At 55.2% G+C, this 21,386-nt stretch overlaps 2 protein-coding genes across 2 annotated transcripts in view; both read left to right on the top strand.

Moving 5' to 3' along the window:
* The window catches only part of Atp2b2 (ATPase plasma membrane Ca2+ transporting 2), a 207,502-nt gene extending 187,137 nt beyond the window's left edge, over window positions 1-20,365 (top strand). Inside the window, exons 18-24 of the mRNA XM_071605956.1 lie at window positions 3,201-3,307; window positions 3,740-3,931; window positions 6,357-6,570; window positions 8,862-9,073; window positions 9,186-9,293; window positions 11,235-11,417; window positions 19,807-20,365. Coding sequence (XP_071462057.1) covers window positions 3,201-3,307; window positions 3,740-3,931; window positions 6,357-6,570; window positions 8,862-9,073; window positions 9,186-9,293; window positions 11,235-11,417; window positions 19,807-20,118 — 1,328 coding nt within the window. The 3' untranslated portion in view covers window positions 20,119-20,365. The remainder of the gene's footprint in view (window positions 1-3,200; window positions 3,308-3,739; window positions 3,932-6,356; window positions 6,571-8,861; window positions 9,074-9,185; window positions 9,294-11,234; window positions 11,418-19,806) is intronic.
* The window catches only part of Cidec (cell death inducing DFFA like effector c), a 554,473-nt gene that overhangs the window by 217,928 nt on the left and 315,159 nt on the right, over window positions 1-21,386 (top strand). The gene's annotated exons all lie outside the window — the stretch shown is intronic.

Below are 21,386 nucleotides of genomic sequence, written 5' to 3'. Positions count from 1 at the left end.
ATATGTTTTATTTGGCCAGTGGGGCATTTTAAATGTCGAGTTTGAGTGACTTTATACAGATCTTGCTCTCTGTGGCTGACAGACTACTACTGCTCGTTATCTGAAAGTCAACCCTCTTCACTTGCTCTCAGTCTGGCCCCCGAGCTCAGGAGTTCGAGAGCCTTGGTGTGCTTGGCATCTTGAGACTCAGGCATGGGCTGTCCTGGGCACAGCGATTTGAGCAGTGAGGCCCAATGCCACAGTCCTTCTCTCTCCCCATTTCCCCCCAGAGAGAGCACAACACGTGCTAAGCTCTGGGGGCCAGGTTCTAGGTGTTTCTGGTTCATGTCCCGGGTCTGCTGCTGACCTGCTCTGTGGCCGTGGACAAGACTCTCCACTCTGGGACTCAATTCACCCATCTGTAAATTGGCTGTGGGATCCAGGCTTCTGCCTGAGATCATCCGTAGGTGTCTAGGATTCTTGTCTCAAACATGTCACCCAGGGACATTAATGGAGGCAGATCTAGCCTGGGGACAGAAACGGAACCCCTGAAGCACAGATACTTGAAGCAAAAGTTCTCCAACCCATGCTCATTTCTTATTAATTCACTCATTTGCTCATCAATTCATTTATTCGTTCTTTCAATGACCATTTATTGAGGACCTATTATATCCAGGCCCCGATCTAGGTGGATGTGGTCCTTCCCTCTGGAATTCGTGGTGCAGGTCCCAGGCAGTGGACACTAAATAGGCATTGTCCCTGCAGAGGGTGAAAGGCTGCATGGGTGGCAGAGAAGGCTGTTCTGGGGCCCGCTGCTGCCCTCTGACTCTGGCTGGGTAGGGTATTAGGTCACAGGCCATGGTAGGCAAGGGGTGGGGGGGGCTGTTTCCAGGAGGAAGGGTCTGGTTTTCAGACAGGGCAGAGAACCGCACTGGAACTGTCCAGAGAAAAAAGTTTTCCCCAGCACATCAAGGAATGGACGTAAATTCAGTTGCCTGGATGGGAGTCCTGAAAGAGGGAAAGCTGAGGAGGAGACTGGAGGAGGCTTGTGGCATCGCATCCTGTAGACCACAGCATTCGCCACGTAGGTGGCTGTGACCTGCACTGTTACCCCAAGTTCAGGAAGTGGGAGGGCCAGGTGGAAAAGACCACCGTTTCATAAAGCCCAGCCTGCTTTGGGAGAGTGACCCGCAGGCAAGAGGGACCACCAGGATTGCCTAACGCGCCACAAGGACCAGATGGTGGCAGGCAGGGCGGCCAGCCATCAGCAGGTCTGAGAAACACTTCCAGGTGGAAGTCTGAGCAGGGTGTTTGGACATGGTAAGGGGGTTAAGGGGCAGGGGCCCAGGACCTCTGCTGTCTGCCTGTTTGAGGGCCCACTGCAGGCCCAGTGCCTTTCAAGTGGGCAGCTGGGCACCAGGAGTCACAGGAGACAAGACAGATCTGAGGAAAACTGATGCTTTCAGTGTAGGACTGGCCACGCTGCGGCCTCTGACTGTCGAGCGGAGCTGTCCAGAGGTGGCTGGCCCTCGGGGCAGGAGAGTGCGGGGCCTGGGACACAGGCCTGGCTGGGGGTACAAGAGGGAAGAGCTGGGGAGCTGCTGAACCCAGGAATGCCCACCTGAGTGGTGGCAGTGGCCAAGAATGCCAGCAGAACCAAGGACAGGTGACCAGAGGAGCAGGAGTGATGTGGGTGACAAGAAAGCCAGGACGGAAGCTTATGGGAAAGGAGGACAGATGTAGTTTGAGGGTCAGGACACAGATGTGGCCACAGGGAAGCCCCTGAAGGCCACGCAGGGCAGGGCCACACTGGGCCTAGAGTGAGAAGAGACAGCCCCAGGAGGGTTTTGTCCCAGATCTCTGCTCTGTTGGGAACAGGAAAAGCCCGTTACCAGCCCAGGGAGCCACAGAGAAAAGAATCCCCCCTTGTCTAGCCACAGAGGAGCCCCCTTAAGGCTGAGGGAACCAGGGAGAACAGAGGCCTCGTGTGTGCATGCTAGTGGACCAGCCTAGAGAGACCGGGTTCAGGGCAGAGGGCCTCGGGGCTGGCTGCTGTGTGGCGGCAACTCAGGATGATTCCTAGGGCACCCGGCATGGGAGCTAGGTCTTGAGGGGAGCAGTTTAGAGGGGCAGTACCCCAAGTTAGGGAGCTCAAGGGGTAGGGGAGGCAGCAGCTACGGGGATGCTTTGGGGTGACAGGGGTCCTCAGGGCACTACAAAGACTTCCTGTGGATGGTGGCATCCAAGCTGAAGCTATAGGTGGGTGACAGGAGTATATCCAACCCAGGGAACAACCTATATAGGAACAGAGGCCAGTGGGAGCCAGGCATGTGGCAAAGAGGTGGACATGGCCAGGGGCAAGAGAAGAGATCAGAGTGGAGAGGCCTGGTCATGGGGTTCAGAGGTTCCTGCATGTTATCATGGGGCCCAGGGAAGAAGTGAACGGCTTTTCCGAGGGGCAAGGGACAGGTTCAAACAAGGTCTTGCAGCAAGTTCCAGGGTGCCCCAAGTCAGTGAGGGGGCAGTGGAAATGCCAGTTGCAGAGATCAGGACAGAATGCAAAGGACTTCAGTGAAATTTTGGAGCCAGAAATCTAAGGCCTTGGTGATGCGTCTCTTGTGTGGAATAAGAGTCAAGGCCAACACCCAAATATCTGTCCTGCCCATGGCCATCTCTGCCTGGTAGCTTCATGAGTAACAAGTCCCATACACTCCAAAGGTCCCTGATGATGACACCTTTCACCTACCCTCTTCCACTGACCCAGCTGGTGACTGGGGCCACGTGTCTTCTGTTCATTCTCATTTTGGTTGAATTTTTTATTGAGGATGAGTGTCTGGAGAGAGGCCAAGGTCAGAGTAGTAAGGGGAAGGTGCTGGTAGGGCAGATGGCGGGACCCCAGAGAAACCTTGAATATCCCTGGAGCAGCGGAGGGGCCCCTGAATATAAGCAGAGGGGCCAAGGGGACAGTTTTTCTGGTTAAGGTGGCTGCCAGTGTGGCCAAGTTCTGTAAGAAACAAAGACAGTGCTGGAAAGTGGGCAGGACCCAGGCCACACAGGACCTCCAGCCAGCCCTGGGCTAACCAAGTGCCCAGAATGCCCTGCAGGTGCTGGGAAGAGCCACGCCAGAAGGGGCTAGCTAAGCAGGGGCCAGAGAGGGGGCCATGGCCATGGCCAAGGCTCAGGGCTGGCCCAGGCCCTGAGCATACTCCTGCCCCCAACAGGCATCATCGACAGCACACACACTGAGCAGCGGCAGGTGGTGGCCGTGACCGGGGATGGGACCAACGATGGGCCTGCACTCAAGAAGGCTGACGTGGGCTTCGCCATGGTAGGAGCGGCTCTCAGGGGTCTGGGGTGGAATCTGGCAGGAGCATAGCCTTGAAGTGGCTTGTGGGACCCCCAGTTGACACTCAGCTGACCCTTTGGCCCTGTGTGCATTCAATGCTCTCCAGCCTCCACATGGCCCCAGAGGTCTTCCTGGAAGGGAGGAGTCCTTCTGCTCAGGGAGAGCTTGGCAAGGAGGGGCACTTGCAGGTTGGGGAGCAGGAGGGTGAGGGAGGAGAGGGCCCAGGGCAAGGCCTCCTCCGGGGGTGGGGGGGTCTGTGTGTGTCCCTGTGTGTGGTCTGGCTGTGCTGGGCCCATTGGAATGGAACAGGAGTGGGCTGTGGTGGGCTGAGGATGTGCCAGGGATGGGGACAGCAGTATAGAGCCACTCACCTCCCCCGGCCACCCCTCCAGGCTCCTGTCCCTGTCCCCACAGGGCATCGCAGGCACGGATGTAGCCAAGGAGGCCTCAGACATCATCCTGACCGATGACAACTTCAGCAGCATCGTCAAGGCGGTGATGTGGGGTCGCAACGTCTATGACAGCATCTCCAAGTTCTTGCAGTTCCAGCTGACTGTCAACGTGGTGGCTGTAATCGTGGCCTTCACAGGCGCATGCATCACGCAGGTGGGTCCTCGGGGTGCGGGCAGAGACCCCCAGCTGAGAGCTTCCTGAGCTGTGTCAGAATGCCTGGATTGGGGCACCCGTGATTGGAGCACCTGCCAGGAACCGCATCACAGTTCCCGGTGCAGGTGCCAGCCCCAGTGCAGTGGAGGAAATGAGGCCCCGAGAGGTGGCATGGCTCAGGTGGCCCAGTAAGTGGAAGACGTCAGCCTTATACCCCCATGGTCCTGGGCCAGGCACTGGCCAGACTCTTGGTCCAGGGCTAGGGGGAGACAGGGCCAGTGCAGGCCCAATGTAGATCACGGGACCGGCTGAGGGTCAGCGGGGCCCCTGGGGGCCTTGGTTCTGCAGTGATGGGGACATTACAGGCAGCGGGAATCTGTTTATCCAGATCACTTCTTCTGGGTCTCATGCAGCCCTGTCCTCTGGACTAGGTGGGGCCTGCAGAAAACAAGACCTGGAGGTCTTCAGCCTCACTGAGTCCTCACTTTGAGACAGGAATTGGGATGATTCCCATTTGACAGAGGCAGAAACTGAGGCTCAGAGTAGGAGAGGCTCCTGAAGCCTCCTGGTACTGCGACCAGCCCGCCTCCTCCAGGAGCTGACCAGCCTGGCCTGGGCAAGAGGGTAGGCTGCCTCAGCCCTGGGAGGTCCCTGAGGCCTGACCCCTTCCAGCAGCCACCTCAGTATTCAAGCCCCTGTACTCAGGAGCCCCAGAATCACAGAGTGCTGCACTGCTACCGAGCTGGGTGGCCCTGGGAACCCTGCTCCCCTCTGTTGCATCCTGAGTCATGGGGACACTCCTGGTGGCCACTGCTTGCCCCAGTCTGAGAGTCAGAGCCCTGTGGGGTGAAGGGCAGAGATAGGGAGGGTTGGGTTCCCTTCTGCTGGGAAGAGTCCTCTCTCTTCTCCTGTGGATGAGAAGCTCCCTCTAGTGGCAGCTTGGGGACACTGCCATGGCAACAGAAACTCGGGCTTCTTGGATCCAACTGGTACCAGGTGGGGAAACTGAGGTTCAAAGAAAACTGGTAGTTGAACCAGGTAGGGGACCAGGGGGAATAGGTGGACCAGTCCCTGAGGTGCACTCAACCAGAGAAAGCTGAGGGGCAGGAGGAAGCCCAAGAGGGATGGCTGAGCCAGGGCAGAGGCCAGGGAGCTGGCCAGGAGGGGCTGTGACAATTGCCTAGGAGGTGAGCGAGCGCACGGGTGCAGGCAGAGGGGTCAGGGTGGGTGGGCTTCCTGAAGGCTGTGCTCCATGGCCCCCAGATGGGCAAGGCTAAAGCCACAGGGAGTCTGGGATGGAGAGAGGCCAGGTGGGAGGAGGTGGGTCCCTTAAAGCTAGGGAGACAGGTACACAGAGGAGAGCAGGGCCCAGGAAGGGGCCACAGGAGCCCAGTTTTTTTAATATATTTTGTTGTTGTTGTTGTAGTTGGACACAATACCTTTATTTTATTTATTTATTCTTATGTGGCGCTGAGGATCGAACCCAGGGCCTCACACATGCCAGGCGAGCGCTCTACCGCTGAGCCACAACCCCAGCCCAGGAACCCAGTTTTAAAAGGAGGGAGGAGGAGCCCTCTGAAAGGGAGGACCAGGAGAGTGGGGTCCGGAGTGGCCTGGCACTGCGGTGAGGCTGGAGGAGGGATCCCTCAATCTGATACAGAAGTGGCTGGTGACAGGGAAAGGCATTTGAGGACAGAGGGGCCAAGCCTACAGCTGTGGTCAAGGCCTACGGGGCAGGAGGAGGGAGGGCGACCAGCAGCTTGTTCCTTCAGGCAGTGGAGACCCTGCGCTGTGATTGTGCCCGACACCTGGTGCCCTTCCGTCTCAGTCAGCGAGAGGTCTGGAAGGGCACACACCAGAATAGGGGCAGTGGTAACCTCTGTGAGATCCCCAGAGACTTTTAGCCTCCTCTGCTATTCCTTATGTGCCAAAATTTCCCAGCATGAAAATGTATTATTTTTAAAGTCATAGAAACACAAAGAGAGGTTTTTTAGAATAACGTAGGATAATAAGAGGCATGGAGAAATTGGGGACAAGGGTCACGGAAAGGAGAGACTTGAGCCACAGACAGTTGAGGGGAAAGAGGCAGCAGGAGGTGCAGAGGAAGGGGGAGTGGCAGGGGCTGTGCTGTGACATGGCCAAGAGCAGGGGGGAGGGAGGTGGCGGGGATGCAGCTAAGATTACCAGAAGCTGGTGGCTGTTGGGCCTGGGGGACTCTGCCTTCTCCTGGGGCAGCGGGGTACAGGGCTGAGGTGGGCAGCTCTGCATAGTCCTCCAGAGGAGGCTTCTAGAACCTGCTGTGCACCTGCTCAGGAACCCACGGGGCAGGCCAGCCTCATGTGACCTCCGTCACATCCTACCAGCACTCTATGGCAGAGGAGGGGCTGGCTCCTGAGACAGAGCTCTCCTTGGGCCACTTCCCCAGGACTCCCCTCTGAAGGCTGTGCAGATGCTCTGGGTGAACCTCATCATGGACACGTTCGCCTCCCTGGCTCTGGCCACAGAGCCGCCCACTGAGACTCTGCTTTTGAGGAAGCCATACGGACGCAACAAGCCCCTCATCTCCCGGACCATGATGAAGAACATCCTGGGCCACGCAGTCTACCAGCTCACCCTCATCTTCACCCTGCTCTTCGTTGGTGAGCCCCCTGCCCACATCCTCAGTGGCCCTGTCACCACCTTCCAGGGACACTTTGGCCCAGACCTGGCATCTGGATTCACAGCCACCTTCCTATTTTGCTCAAGCTTAGGGAGGTAAAGTAAGTTGCTCGAGGTCACAGAGGGAGCTTTGAGCAGAGTCTGTCCCTGTCACAGGCCTAGCTGACCCCAAATCTAGGGTTTTTTCCATGGATCGCAGCTCCCAGGTCTGAGTGCACATCACACAAGGTGGGTGCAGGGCTGACACTTCATGTCAGCTCATCAGAGCTGGGACCCCTTCCCTGACCTCTTCCAGAACCTTCTCTTGAACCAGGGAAGGCGTCCTCATGGAGACGTCTGTGTAATTGCCAGCTGCCTGCACAACACTTCCACCAAAGTTGCCTCATTTAGGCCTCCAGCCAGCCATGAGGCAGGTGCCCTTGCTCCTGTGTTAGGAAGCTGGCTGTCACTATAATAAACTACCCAAGAAAACTTAGAAAAGTTTATTTTGGTTCACAGTTTTGAAGGTTTCTGTCCACGGTCAGGTGTTTGGGCTAATGGCAAGGCAGCACTTCACGGCAGGAGCATGGGGTAGAGCAAAACTGATCACCTTGGGAGCCAGGGGGCAGAGAGAGCAGAAGAGACCAGGGCCCATGTCCCCCTTCGAAGACATGCCTGTCCCTGTCACAGGCATGGCTTCCCACAAGGCTCCATCTCTCAAAGATTCCATCACCTCCCTGTAGCACCACCCTGGGGACCAAGTCTTAACACATGGGCCTCTGGTGGACACTCCAGATCCAAATTATAGTACCTTGACCCCCCATTACTCCAAGGCACCAAGGCTCACAGAGGTGAGGTGCTTACCTAAGGGCACACAGCTGGTCTGAGGAGGAACTAGAAAGAGAATCAGGTTTGGCTGGGATTAAGAATGGCCTGGTTTCTGTGGAGCCTCTGAGATGATCATGGTCCCCAACTCAGGAAGAGGAAGGGGCTGGCCACACAGAGACAGGCCAGTGCAGCGTCCCCAGCCTGGAGCTGGGTTTTCAATGCTAACGAGCATGTGCCCTCAACGCCCAGAGTATGCATGGTGGCGCAGCAAGGGTCTCAGTCCAGAAAGGGCAGTCACCTTCTGTAAATATGGAAAGTGATGTGTTGTCGGGACATAGTTTACTGTTGTAAAAATTATCCTGAAAAGCTGTAGAGGAAGCCTCATGAAAGAAAACCTTGAGACACTAGGAGAAAGTGGTGGGAGAAAGGGAGGAGAACTGGGGCTCCTACTGCCTGCTGCCCGCACCACCACCCAAACCCGACTTCATCACCTGCCGTTCTTGGGTTTGGCTGGACACCTTCTACCCAGAAAATTCCATGACCTTCCTGGCACCAGTTCATGAGGTTTTACAAAAGGATACAGGATGCATCAGACATGCCACCAACAGGCATCCACGCAGCAATCTGGGGACCACCCCAAGCAACAGCTCAGGTGTGAAAGGATGAAGCCCAAAAGGGTGGTTCCAAGGCCATCCCAGCCTAGAAGCCCCACACTCACATAGGAATGGGGATCTCTTATAAACAGCCCCATGAGCTTCCAGAGGTCTCAGCAAGGGCATGCTCAGTGCCAAGCAGCAGAACTGTCAGGGAAGCTCAAATCCATGGCCTCCGTGTGATCAGCTTTCTGTTGCTGTAATAAAACACCTGAGATAATCAACTTAAAAAGAGGAAATGTTTATTTTGGCTTACAGTTTTGGAGGTTTCAGTCTATGGTCAGTCTGTTGCTTTTAGGCCTGTGGTGAGGAGGTACAGGCTGGAGGAAACTGCCCAACACGGAGGGGAAGTTAAGAGAGGAAGAGGCTGGGGCCTCAGAATCCCCTTCGATAGCATATCCCAGGGACCATAAGACCCCCCATTAGGCTCCACCTCTTAAAGGTTCCCCAATAGCACTGTGGGCTGGGGACCAAGCCTTTATCACTTGAGCCTTGGGGGACACTGGCAAACCATAGCACCTTCCCACAGGTTTTCTTGTCCTCCCAGTCCAGATGCACTTGCCAATCTAGGGTCACTTCTTATAAGCAATGTCACCCAGTATGCAACTGGCATTCTACCTTTCTCAGATTTCCACAGGAAAGGCGGAAGACAGCTCCCCAAGGTCTTTGCCCCCTGCCCCTTAGAGCAGGGCTTTGCTGACCCTTCCCTCACTGACCAGGCAGCAGTGCGGGCTGTACCCTGCCCCTTGCTTCCAGCAGTGCCTCCCTCCTCTGCTGCTCCCAGCCCAGCCCCTGCCCTCTCGGCTTGGCAGGCGAGAAGATGTTCCAGATCGACAGTGGGAGGAACGCCCCCCTGCACTCACCACCCTCAGAGCACTACACCATCATCTTCAACACCTTCGTCATGATGCAGCTCTTCAATGAGATCAACGCCCGTAAGATCCATGGCGAGCGCAACGTCTTCGATGGCATCTTCCGGAACCCCATCTTCTGCACCATCGTGCTGGGCACCTTCGCCATCCAGGTAGCCAGGCCCCTGCCCTCACCTGGGCTGGGCTGGGCAGTGAGCACCCCAGCCCTCTGTGCCGGCCGCTGAGGGCCTGTCCCCCTGTGTCTCTGCTCCCTTTGACCTCCAGATAATGATCGTGCAGTTTGGAGGGAAGCCCTTCAGCTGCTCGCCGCTGCAGCTGGACCAGTGGATGTGGTGCATATTCATCGGGTTGGGAGAGCTCGTCTGGGGCCAGGTGGGTTCCTGGGGGTTGCAGGTGCCTCTCTGCAGGGGAAGGGGAAGAGCACTGGACAGGAGCCCCCAGGAATGGGTCCTGGCTCTGCCATAGACTCACTGCCACCCCAGGCAAGGCCCTCACCATCTCTAGGCATCTGAGCAGAGAGGACCTATCCAGGTCCCAAATGCTAGACATCTATATGCCACCACTCTGAATTTTGCCTTTTATCTATTTACCATTGCTCCTGTTATTAATATTTTTAATCAATTTGGGATTTTTTTTAACAAATTTACTTCAAAAGGCAACATAATATTACTAACATAACTAGAAAATAAGTCACTTGCCATAAATAAAAGCTAACAAAAAATTTAATGTCATGAGCACACAATGTTATTAAGTGCTAGCTAGACACTGTGGCCTGCCAAGACTCAGGGCCTGAAGCCAGTGTGTTGAAAGGGGACATTAGTCAGTGGTGTCCTGACTCAGAGGTACAAATCCTGCCATGTTGCAGTGTGACGCAGTACTGTGCCTGGGGTCACGGGAGATCTTCCCTGGCTTTGGGAATACTCTCTGGTGGCCCCTCTAGCCCTGATCCCAGGACATTCTTCAGCCAGTTCCCTCCCCTATGTTTGCCGAGTTCCACGCACACATGAGCATTGAGTGTACCCACATGCACGCGCACACACGCACACACGCGCGCGCGCACACGCCATCACAACTCTGACAGCTTGCTCATGACCTAGGTGCTGGGTAGGTGTCCAGAGCTCATCCTGGGCCCAAGGAGCTTGATTTCCAAAGTGCTCAGACACCCAGGCAGTGGGGACCCCACGGGCCTGAGACATCATTTTCTCCTTCATGGCTGTCCCCAAGCTAGAGTAAGAAGCCACAGTGACAAAAATTAACTAGAAGATACAGAAGAAAGTTATCAGCAGTACTGGAACTGGAGGTGGAACTCCAGTGGGTCTCCATCACTGAACTACATTCCCAGCACCTTTTATTTTTAATTTTGAGACAGGGTCTAAATTTCCCAGGCTGACCTTGAACTTGTGACCCTCCTGCCTCAACCTCCCAAGTTGCTGGGATTACAGGTTTCGTTTTGAAGTGACTACCATACCCAGGAGTTTCATCTTTAAAATTTGGAGCTTCTTTGGAAAATTGATAGACTCAATTTGATCTAGGAACCCCTTCTCTGGGCACCTCTTGGGACCAGGCCATCTCTATCACACTGAAGCCCATACTCTAAGCTCTCAGCATCTAGGGGAGCAGATTCTGAAGGACTAAGGTCTACACCAGTGGACAGTGTTGTCCCTAAACTCCCAAGAACCCTTAGGCTGAGTGTCTGTCCTCATGGATTAGAGGGATCTCTGGCATCTGCTACATCAGGCTGACTCTTGGGCCTCGGACCCATGGACAAGCCATTTGGGAAGCCTTCACATGGAGAAGAAGGCACATCCCTTCTTGTATTGCCTTCCCAGTCTAAGATTGGCTAGCCCCAGGCCACCTGGACCTATGCCCTTGTTCCCCCGGTTTGGAGATCCCTTGACCCAGTGACCTCAGGGGGAAATGAACCCGGGAGACCTGAGGGCCAGCCATAAGCGAAGGTCTACACGGCAACTTACACGCCCGGCTGCACCCTCGCTGATGGGGAAACCAAAGCTCAGAGAGGGTACATGACCTGCCCAGGGCTACACAAGCAGCACAGTGTGATGTCTTCCAAGTCCCATCTGGGCAACCTCTGAAGGCCCAGAGGTCCCACTGTGCCCCTGAGTCTAGACGAGTGAGTGAAAAAGCAAGTTAACAAGGACTTGTAAAAGGTTGAGCCAAGGGATGGGAGAGATGGGCTGAGGAGCAAGTGGGTCCTGAGGCTGGACGCCCTGGTAGAGGAGGAGGGAGAGGAAGTGGAGGAGAAGCTGGAAGGACAGGCTGCCCTGAACCCCTGCTGGGTGGTGTCCCTTGCAGGTCATCGCCACCATCCCCACGAGCAGGCTCAAGTTCCTGAAGGAGGCAGGCAGGCTCACGCAGAAGGAGGAGATCCCTGAGGAGGAGCTCAACGAGGACGTGGAGGAGATCGACCACGCCGAGAGGGAGCTGCGCCGCGGCCAGATCCTGTGGTTCCGGGGCCTGAATCGGATTCAGACACAGGTACAGGAAGCCCCAGGGTGGGGCCCAGGCCTTGCTGGCAGATGGTGGCAGAGGTCAGTGTGTGCCTGTCATCCCCAGAGCTGGCTCTGGCACCGAGGGTGGCCACAGAAAGGCCCAGGGGACTTTCATAGCGCCCTGCAAAGAGTACTGTAAGGCCCCAGACCAGCCCTCACTGTGTCACCAGCCACTCGCACACGACGCTCCTTATACACACACTCATGCTGCTACAAGGACAGAGCAGCCTCCTCAGGAAGACTCCATCACACCGTGGCCCCCCCCAGGAGCCGCTGCAGGGGTTATCCCACCCTGGGTTTCCAGGAGAAGTCCCTTGGGAGGGTGGTAGAGGGGCAGCTCTGAGGGCTGAGGTGAGTGAGGGAACTGTGGTGGCTGGGGACGGCCACCAGGAGGGGTAGGGCAAGGCTAGGTGGAAGCTACAGGCCAGGATTGCCTCACGTTTTCTCAGGGCCCCGGGGTGAGACCTTTATGCACCCACGCACATCCTCTGCCCCCACAAGGGCTCCAGACACTCCCCCAGACTCCCACAGGTGGTCAAGGAGGCCCTGGGGAGCAGGTACACAGACACACCCGTGCCTGCCACGCACACGCGTGGGGAGCCACCATGCGACATGTAATAAACCATGTCACTCCACAGGCACAAGCCTCATGCTCACCCAGAGCCCCCTCCCCCAGTCAGAGGCTGTTCACAGGCATGCTGTCACCATTCTGTGAGGCCGGGATCAAAAGGGGACCAAAACCAAGAGAGAGGCCTCCTGACCTGAGAGACCACCAGGGGCACTCCAGCTGGGGAGGTCATCCTTGATCCCTCCCTGACCCTCTGGGAAAGCTTGGCAAAGAGCCACCGCTGCACCTCGGTCTCCAGAGGTGGACTAGCAACTTCATTTCTGTCCTGTGCAGCAGGTGGTTCCCCTGGGCCACTTCTCACCCCACAGTGCCAGTCCCAAAACTCATCTCATTTGACCTTTATGGCCTGAGAGGACAGGTGGGTCTGCCTCCCCAGTTCTAGAAGCCACTCAGCCCCTGAGGTGGCCCTTCTGCTGAGATGGCATGACCCGGATGGGACAGGGAGTGGGTTTCAGACCCAGAGCTACCTGATGCAGCCTGGGCACCCCCTTCCCTAGCCAGGACCCCAGTGGCCCCACTTCCTGTGGGGGCAGAGCATCCAGTGGCTCCAGCCCTGCGACTATCACTGTCCTGCAGGTCTCCAGATTGCTGGAGGAACCAAAGACTGTAGTTTCTAGAGTGGGCATGAGCAGAGCATACCCATACCCGCCTCTTCCTGAGCACTAACGTGGGCCTGGTGTTTGCCGTTTGCAGATAAGCCTGCCAGGTAGATGGCTTTGCCCCTTCTTAAGGACAAGAAACAGGACTCAGACAGGGGACTTGCCCAAGGTCACCTAGCTAGTAAGTGACAAAAGCCAGAATTTGGACCAAGGTCTGCCCACCCCAGAGCCCCCACCACAATGCTCTTGGCTCCAGGCCTGGCCCAGGGAGGCTGAGCAGCTACTCTTCTGGCCAAACAGCATGCTCACCCCCAGCCACCCCCAGCCTCCCCCATCCACGGTCCCCAGCCCTTAGCACAGGGGAGAGGCTGGAACCCTGTGTCCTCCCGGGGACCCTGGGGCCTACAGATGGGCCCGGAGCTGAGCAGACATCTTTCAGAGCCTTGGAGTGTGTCTGGTATTTTTTGTTTTGATTTAAGTGACTGTTGTCGTTGTCGCCGTGGCTGCGGCTGTTCTCGTGACCTTGCGCCTGTCAGTTGTGTAGCTGTCGTGTCCGTTCTTCTCGCAACTTGTCTCGTTCTCTCCTCCGTTGCAGATTGAAGTAGTCAATACATTCAAGAGCGGGGCCTCCTTTCAGGGGGCCCTGCGGAGACAGTCCTCCGTCACCAGCCAGAGCCAGGACGTAGCCAATCTCTCTAGCCCTAGTCGCGTGTCGTTGTCCAATGCTCTTTCCTCTCCGACCAGCCTTCCTCCTGCTGCAGCTGGGCGTGAGTGTGACTCCTTACCGCCTCTGCTGGCGCCACCAACGCCAGCCCCCCGGGGCGGGCAGGGGCAGGGGTGCCAGAGGACGTGGGGGGCAGCTGGTCACGTCAGGCCCAGGGGGCTAAAGGGTCACTACCACTGAAGAGGGTCCCAGTTGGTCAGGAGGTCATAGCCAGTCACTCAGCAGGCCAGGGTCAGCTGGGTCCAGGGGTTACAACCAACCTGTCAGTGTCGTTAGGGTCACAAGCAGTCCAAAGGTCTGAGTCAGAAGATCACCAGTGGACAGGAGGGTTTGGGTTTCAGTGATCTAATGGTCTCAGTCCACCACAGGTCCCAGAAGCCAAGACAGGCAGTCATAGAGCTGGCCAGAGTGTCATCTAGTTTAGTTGTACTTTGTCAGGAAAAGCCCAGCCCATGACGACAAGGGTCAGAGTTGGCCTGCAGGTCACAATCTTGCAGTCAAAGTCAAGCAATGGGTACTGTGGGTCAGGGTAAAAGCCCCTCAGGGGTAATAGTGGGATCCCACCAAGAGAGAGGTCATGTCATCTCGGCTTTCCCAGATGATCAGATAATACCTAATGGTGTTGGAAGTCATGACCAAGAGGGACAGACAAGCCAAGAGGTCACTGTAGGCCAGAGGTCACCATCAGTCAGGAGTCCCAAAATTCTGAAATCTCCCTTCTAGAATGTCCCTCCCCTTGCCCATCTGATGGCATCAGGGGACTTACAAACACTTCCCCTACTAGAAGTCGGGACACGCTAAATTTCTGACCCCCTCCTGGAAAAGACAAGGCTCCTGCCCATGGGTGTGGGGCATGCCTCACATCTCTTCTGGGTGCCAGCAGGCCCGGAGGGTTCAGGTCTAACCTTTGGCATCCTGTCCTTCTTTATCTGAGGGTCCGAGGGACTGTGAGCCCTCCTTCATCTCCCTCTTCCTCTCCTCATGCCGCCCCTTCTGACCTGAGTCCCTCATCTCTCATCTCTGGATTTCCTGGCTTCTCCGTGACTTTAGGCCCCAGAAGGAGTCAGTCTGTATTTCCCAGATGCTCCCTGGTTTTGTCTCCAGTTAGACCCCCCACACTCAAGGGAGTCCCTGGGTCCAGTGTTCCCACCAGACAGTGGGAAACAGACTCCAGGCCTTACCTCTTGATGCTTCATGAAGTGCCCCTACCTGCACCCAGAACCACAGCAGCCGCAACGCTCCTCCCTCCCCAGCAGGGTATGTGTGGTGTGGGAGCTATTCCATATGACCACAAAGAACCTGATCCTGTCCATGGCCTGCGCTCATCTCCTGCCCAGTTCACAAGACTGCAGGAAGGATGCAGAAAATGTTCATTCATTAGCACAAAAACACAGCGATGGGGTGACCAGATGCGCCACGGGATGTGGACATGTATGTAAGCAGCTGGTGTCTGAGTCATGTTCCCATAAGGTGCCGTCACTAGGAGATCACTGCCAGGCTTTCTCTGGGCAGGAAACACTTTAGTCCCAACTTCTCTGGCCTTCAGACCAAAGCCCTCACCCCAGATGACTGTTGTACTCTTTCCTGTCCCTGTAGCAGCTTAACTTTGACCGTGCACAGCACCCCACCTGTCTAGAAGTGCAGTCTCCAAGTGTTCTGGTACGGAGACACCCCTGCTGGTGACTCCAGAATTGCTCTGAGTGACCCTGATTGCCAGGACTGTGGCTCCTGGGTGCAAGCTCAGTTCTTTTTTCCATTCCCTTTAACCACTGAGCCACATCCTCAGCCCTGCTTTTTTATTTTTATTTTTTTTTATTTTTGAGACACGGCCTTGCTAAGTTGCTAAGGCTGGCCTCGAACTTGTGATCTTCCTGCCTGAGCTCCCTGGCCACTGAGATTACAGGGGTGCACCACCTTGCCTGGCCTCTTTCAGCCTCTTTCTTGAAGCACAGTGCTTTGCACCGGCCAGGACAGAACTCACCCAACATTCCTGGGCACCCACACAGCCTTGGCAGACCCTCCCTAGGTTTAGTCCCTCAGCTTAGCCCTCACGATCAAGAAGAAAGCTCAGTCCACTCACACCTCCGCGCCTCCTTCTCACTCTTCTTTTGTGTCATTTGTAAAACCATTCAAGGAGGCCAGTAGTGGGACAGTACTGTTCCTTCAGAGAAATGCACCTCTATGCCCACTCTTAAACTCCCTCCAGCCCAGATCAGCCCCCCTTATCCCAACTGACCTCAACTTTGGAAAAAGCCTCTGAATGGAGCTTAGGCAGAGGCTGTCCCAAAGCTGACCTACTGGTCCTCACCCCTGACCCTTCATTCTCCCAGAAGCCCCAGTGGGGTTGGTCACACCAACTCCCTCACCCAAGCCCATCGCCAGGAACCTAGCATTCCTACCCTCTTGTTTCAGAGTCCAGCCTATAACTGGGTCCCAGAAGGGCATAGGGTCCCAAAAAGAACCTCACCATCTTCTTGCCCAAGGGCACGGGCTCCAAGAGGGATCCCAACCTCTGTAGTCTCAGCATACACATTTGGTCATGAGGGTCACTGTGCAAACACTAAGTAAACATCCCTAGTCCTTTGCTTGAATAGTTTCCATAACAATGTCACCTCCTCTGGTCTCCAAGGACTCTGAGGACCCTCTAGATATGAGACAAGGTCCCTTGAGAAGCCAAAAATGCTTCCTGCCCACAGGGAGGTTTGAATCAAGTGGCCAGGACACAGCAGCAGGGCCCCATTGGGTGGATAGACAGGGGCTGCCCCCACAAAGCAGGATCTACACATTGGGGGCTCTTCAGCAAACATGGCCATGTGCCTGCCGAGGCACAGAGAGCTGCAGTCTGTGTGCGCCTAGAGGAGTCAAACCACTGTCCCTAGCCAACAAGAGTTGATCACCAGCCTGGACAACTTAGCAAGGCCCTGTCACAAAATGACTAGGAAGAAAGGACAGTCTACCAGCATGTTAATGGAACAGAGGAAGACACTGACAGACACCCACAGCAAAGGAGTGGCGAGAAGTCTGTCCCCTCATTGTCCCATCACCCCATACCACTTCCCAGACAGGTCCACAGACCTGGAGGCATGGAGGCTGAACTTCCATTCCACAGCGGGCACCCACACCCACAGGCTCACTGGGAAAAGTCCCCCAGCCTGGTAGGGAACGAGACACAGCATGATTTCCCACTCGTGACCAGAACCCCATTCGGCTCTTTCATCAAACGCCAGGCTGCACGGCCTCTTCTTCCCCTTCTCCCCCTCAAATCCTAACTCATCTCAAGCCATCTTTGTCCTGAGCAAGTCTGTAGCAGGTTCTATGTTCATCAGTGAATTCCTGCTCCTTCAGACCCACTCGTGAGCCAGGCCTGGGCCACATTCTGGACACCATGCCTCCCTAGACAGACAGGGGACCACCTGTCCTGGTTTTGAGGACTGCTAGGGCAAGGAGTGTGCAGTGAGGAAGAGAAATCAAGACAAGGAGGAGGACAGAAAGCTGGACCTCTCTTTAGCATTTTGGTAACTCATTTAGGCGACTTGGGTTGGCGAGAAAATGGCTTGCTTCTGGGTTGGGGGGGGGCCCCCAGACCTCTCCACTGTCTGAATATGCCATGTGTTTGTTTCCCTAGAGGGCTAGAGAACCCTGGACACAGAGTTCAGCAAGAGAGAGTGAAATTAAAACAGGTTGTGAGTCTTTAACCTTGAGCCTGAAATGAATGTGAATCAATCCCAGACTCTTGGCTTCCTTGAAGCCGGGTAAACATTCGAGTATGTGGAACCCAGGAAGCATCTCAGAGAGGGGCCTGTGCATCCCCCCAGAGCCCTCCCGTAGTGCCAGGTGCCCTGTGCTGACCAAGCCACACCAGCTGAATCCCACCCACTGGGTCCTTCCTCTTTCCTGGTCCCTGTACCCAAACTTGGCTTCTGCCCCCAAGTCCCATCTCCACGGCAGGCAGGGAGGGGAGATAGAAGAGCATTTTTTTCTTCCCATATATATTTTTTTCCATTTCAGCCACAGAGAGAACCGAAGTGGAGACTTGAGATGGCCGTGGCGGGGTGTCCCGAAAAGTCTTGTCCCCACAGTCTTGTCCAGAGCAGTTCATTATTTCTGTTGTCTCCATGCCAGGGGGAGGGTGGAAGGGCCTCATCTCATTGTGTGTCGTCCCCTCTGCGTTGTCAGTCACATGACAGGGGCCTGCCACTGTCCCCTTCCCCCACACATGCACCAAGTGCTCCAGCCGGCATCTCAATGCACATCAGCCTCAGAAAGCCCATGCACTAGGGCAGTGCTAGTGACACTGATTACCCCATTTTACAGATGAGAAAACTGAGGACTTTTTGTTTTGTTCTGCATTTTCTCTCAGTCAATGGTGTGATGGCCCATATATCCAGAGATCCGAGTATTCATCATCCCTACAGAGCCACCAATAGGGAAGTCGGGGCAGCCAAGGGGGCCATCACAAAGTGCCAGCACTAATGCAGTGTCTGGCCAACTCTGTTGTCTCTTATTTAAAGCATGATTCTAGCAAGTGCTGGACTCTGGAGGGACTCTGGAGAGACAGAGATGCTCCTTAGAAAACATGCGGAAGTCAGCACTGATAACTGATATCCCACAGCAGAGGGGAACTTCAGGGGGGAGGAGAGAGCCAAATGGGGTGACCTGGCACCAGACCAAGAAGGACGACAGCAGAACCCAAGTTAAACTCTCCCTGTGTTTGTCCTCAGAAGGCAGAGCGCACATGAGAGCTATAGAAGCCCTCTCCCAAAAACAGTGAAATACACCTCAGTTATGATACACAGAATCACCAACCAGAGGCACCCAGAAAATTCACTCCCAGGGAACAGGCTTCCACACCATGCCATCAGAGGAGCCAGCCCTGGGGTTAGCCCAGAGCTCAGGCTGGGACTTCTAGGGCCTCCCCACAACCATCTCCACACGGTCCTCTGCTTCCCTGCAGGCTGGAGGTGTCACCAAGGTCCTGCCCCTCAGCCCCACCCCCCATACGCACTCCATACCCAGCCACCGTGTTCCTCCACCTCTCACTCTGCTCTGAGTTGGGGCTGGGAAGAGAGCACAAGGCACCTTTGTCCCGAGGCCCATCAGTCCCCTGAGGTGACAGGCATGTCCCCTCTCCCAGGAGCCCAGAGAGGGGATACCTCTCTCCCAGGTGAGGGTCCTGCCCCTCTGCACCCTGTAAGGCAGGACAGAGCATGACCAGAGAGACAGTGTGGGTCTCCCACAGCCAAGGCACAAAAGGCAGCAGAGCCAGAGCCCACACTTGGGTCTCTTCCTACTTCCAAGTCCCCGTCCACTGTCCTTGAAGACCCAATGAGCAGCCTCCTTCCAGTCTTCAGGGGAGGCTGAGCCTCGTTGCGTAGTCACCACTGACAAGAAACACTGTACACGCCCCCCGGAAGTGCCCGGGGAGGCTGGGCATGGCCATCTGCTTCTGGCCTCATTTTTTGGTTTTGTGTTTTCAAAGCACAAATAAAGAAATGAACAAAACACCCCAGGAAACCAGAGAACCCCCCACCACCACCAAAGCAAGCTCCACTGACTGGCCAGGGCTGTGAGTCTATACTCGAGTGTTTACCTCCCAAATGCATGAAGGAAAGAAACGCTGGGTACAAACGATCTCGTTCACATTGTCCAGGCTTCCAAGTGTAGCCGTGTGTCCGTCTGTGTGTGCTGTGTGGTTCCTGACCCTGCTGTGGCATGCTCCCTGCCCCTGAATGTCACCATCTGCGGCTCCTTCGTGCTTTCTGGCTGCCTCTGCTCTGCGCCTCAGAAAGACCTGAGCTGGCTTCATCCGCTTTGCTGCCTCAGTTTGACGTCCCCGTTCTCTGTTTGGCCTCGTGTGTCTTCTCTCATCCCCGCTCATCCAGCCGTCTCTCCTTCCTGTTCCTTTACTGTGTGACACGTAACCTGTTCCATGTGGTTTGGTTTCTTAACTGTGTGTGGTTTTGGGGGGGGGGGGGTGTTTCGGTTTATTTTTAAGATTAATTAAAAAAAAAAAAGCCTTTCCTCTTTCCCCGTCTCTTCCCCTGCCCCTCTCCCTTCTGCATGGTCGAACCTCTGCTGTCAAGTTAACCAGGCTCAGTCTCTCACTAGGTCGGGGTGCCCGTTGGAGTGGACCATGCTTCCGTTCACCACTGTGTCCCAGCATCTCTTTCATGGTGCTTGATGACCCTCCTGTCCTAATACTGTAGTTCTGACCAAAACCAAAGCCATTTTTAAAACCCAGCTCATGGATGCACATCACCTGAGCCCCTTTGCCATTCTTCCCTCCCTGCGAGGCGCATAGCACCCAGCGACTGTGGACTCCAGCCGCCTGCTGCCCTCACCCTCCTCCAGCCCCATCCTCTGAGCCCCCCCGGAGCCCCCGCAGGCCCCAGGGCTGCTCCTGAGCCCTGTGCTTCCCTTGCAGATCCGCGTCGTGAAGGCGTTCCGTAGCTCTCTCTATGAAGGGTTAGAAAAGCCCGAGTCTCGAACCTCCATCCATAACTTCATGGCTCATCCTGAATTCCGGATCGAAGATTCACAGCCCCACATCCCCCTCATCGACGACACCGACCTGGAAGAAGATGCCGCGCTCAAGCAGAACTCCAGCCCGCCGTCGTCGCTCAACAAGAACAACAGCGCCATCGACAGCGGGATCAACCTGACGACCGACACGAGCAAATCAGCTACCTCTTCAAGTCCAGGGAGCCCCATTCACAGCCTGGAGACGTCGCTTTAGCTGAGGACCCTGTTGCCCACCCGCCGGCCCGCCCTAAGGGACCCGCTGCCACCGCTCCCGGGCACCCACCCTCCAGGCACCCGACCCACCCACGCAGCAAGGAGCAACCCCAGGAAACCAAATACTGGAGAGAAAACCGACGTTTCCACCCACAGACCTTTCTCTGGCTGCGATGCTGTTTGAACAATTTTTCACTTCGAGGCAAGGGCCGGGTTCCCGGGGGCCTCTGGGAGGAGTGAGCAGTTATCCCAAAGGGAGCCTTTGTTGGCTCCCACTCAAGACATGGACCAGCCATGCACCCACCCGGCCACCACGTCCCCCGCATGAATGTACTGGACACTTTCCATCCTCCCCTTGTTTGGTTTTGGGGGGGTTGGAGAGGGGGAGGGGTTTTTTGTTCGTTTGTTTTCTTAGGCGGGAACTGCAAACAGGACTCTTTTCTGAGACTATTTATCCGATCCACTGGTCTGTGAGTTTTTGAAATGCTTGCGCAGCATGGTCTCAGTTGTATAGATTAATTTAATAACTTTTTGAAATCGCAGAGCTTAACTCGCCTAGTAGATTTGCACCAATGGAACCGAAGAACTTCATAGACACTCACGAGGTTATATCCATTTCTTTGTATCTATATCAACGTATACTTTCCAAGACTGTATACGTCCATATAGATAGGTAGATATATATATATATATATATAAATATATATACATGGATATATAAAGTTTCTTTGCCGGCATGTTGCCTTGTTTCTGCTTAAATTGCTCTATTTTAACTTATTTATGTCCTAAAAGAAGAATGTAATTTGTTTACAAACCTGTAGATAATGTCTTTGGCTATTTGTACGGTTCAAGAACACTGGTGGCTCAGATGCTATAAAAATAGCTCGGCCCAACAGACACTTCCCCTGGATTGCATCCTCGATGTTTTACAATAGCCATGCTCTGATTTTTGCCTGCTATTTCCGTTCAATGACGTCACTACCATGGGAGGCTCAGGCAGAAGCCAAATGCTACTGAGGATCCATCCGGAGGTGTTCAGCCATAGGCTCCGTAGACGAAGGGAGAAGAGGAGAGAAGGTTTCCTGGGTTTGTGGCACCAGCGGCTGTCACGGCCCAAGGATGTCAAAAGCACTGGCTCAAGACTTTTCTCTCAATGAAACTCGCTTGAGTTTACCAAGAGCATTTCCAAAATAGGTTGTCTTTGGCGCTGTCTGCACAGAGGTTGAGGTAGTGTTGAAATATTATAAATGCTATTGTGTTGATTTTTTT

Source organism: Marmota flaviventris, chromosome 20 (assembly GCF_047511675.1).
Source record: "Marmota flaviventris isolate mMarFla1 chromosome 20, mMarFla1.hap1, whole genome shotgun sequence".
Taxonomy (NCBI): domain Eukaryota; kingdom Metazoa; phylum Chordata; class Mammalia; order Rodentia; family Sciuridae; genus Marmota; species Marmota flaviventris.
Note: the sequence above shows the minus strand (reverse complement) of the source record. Positions and strands in the feature narration are given on the sequence as shown.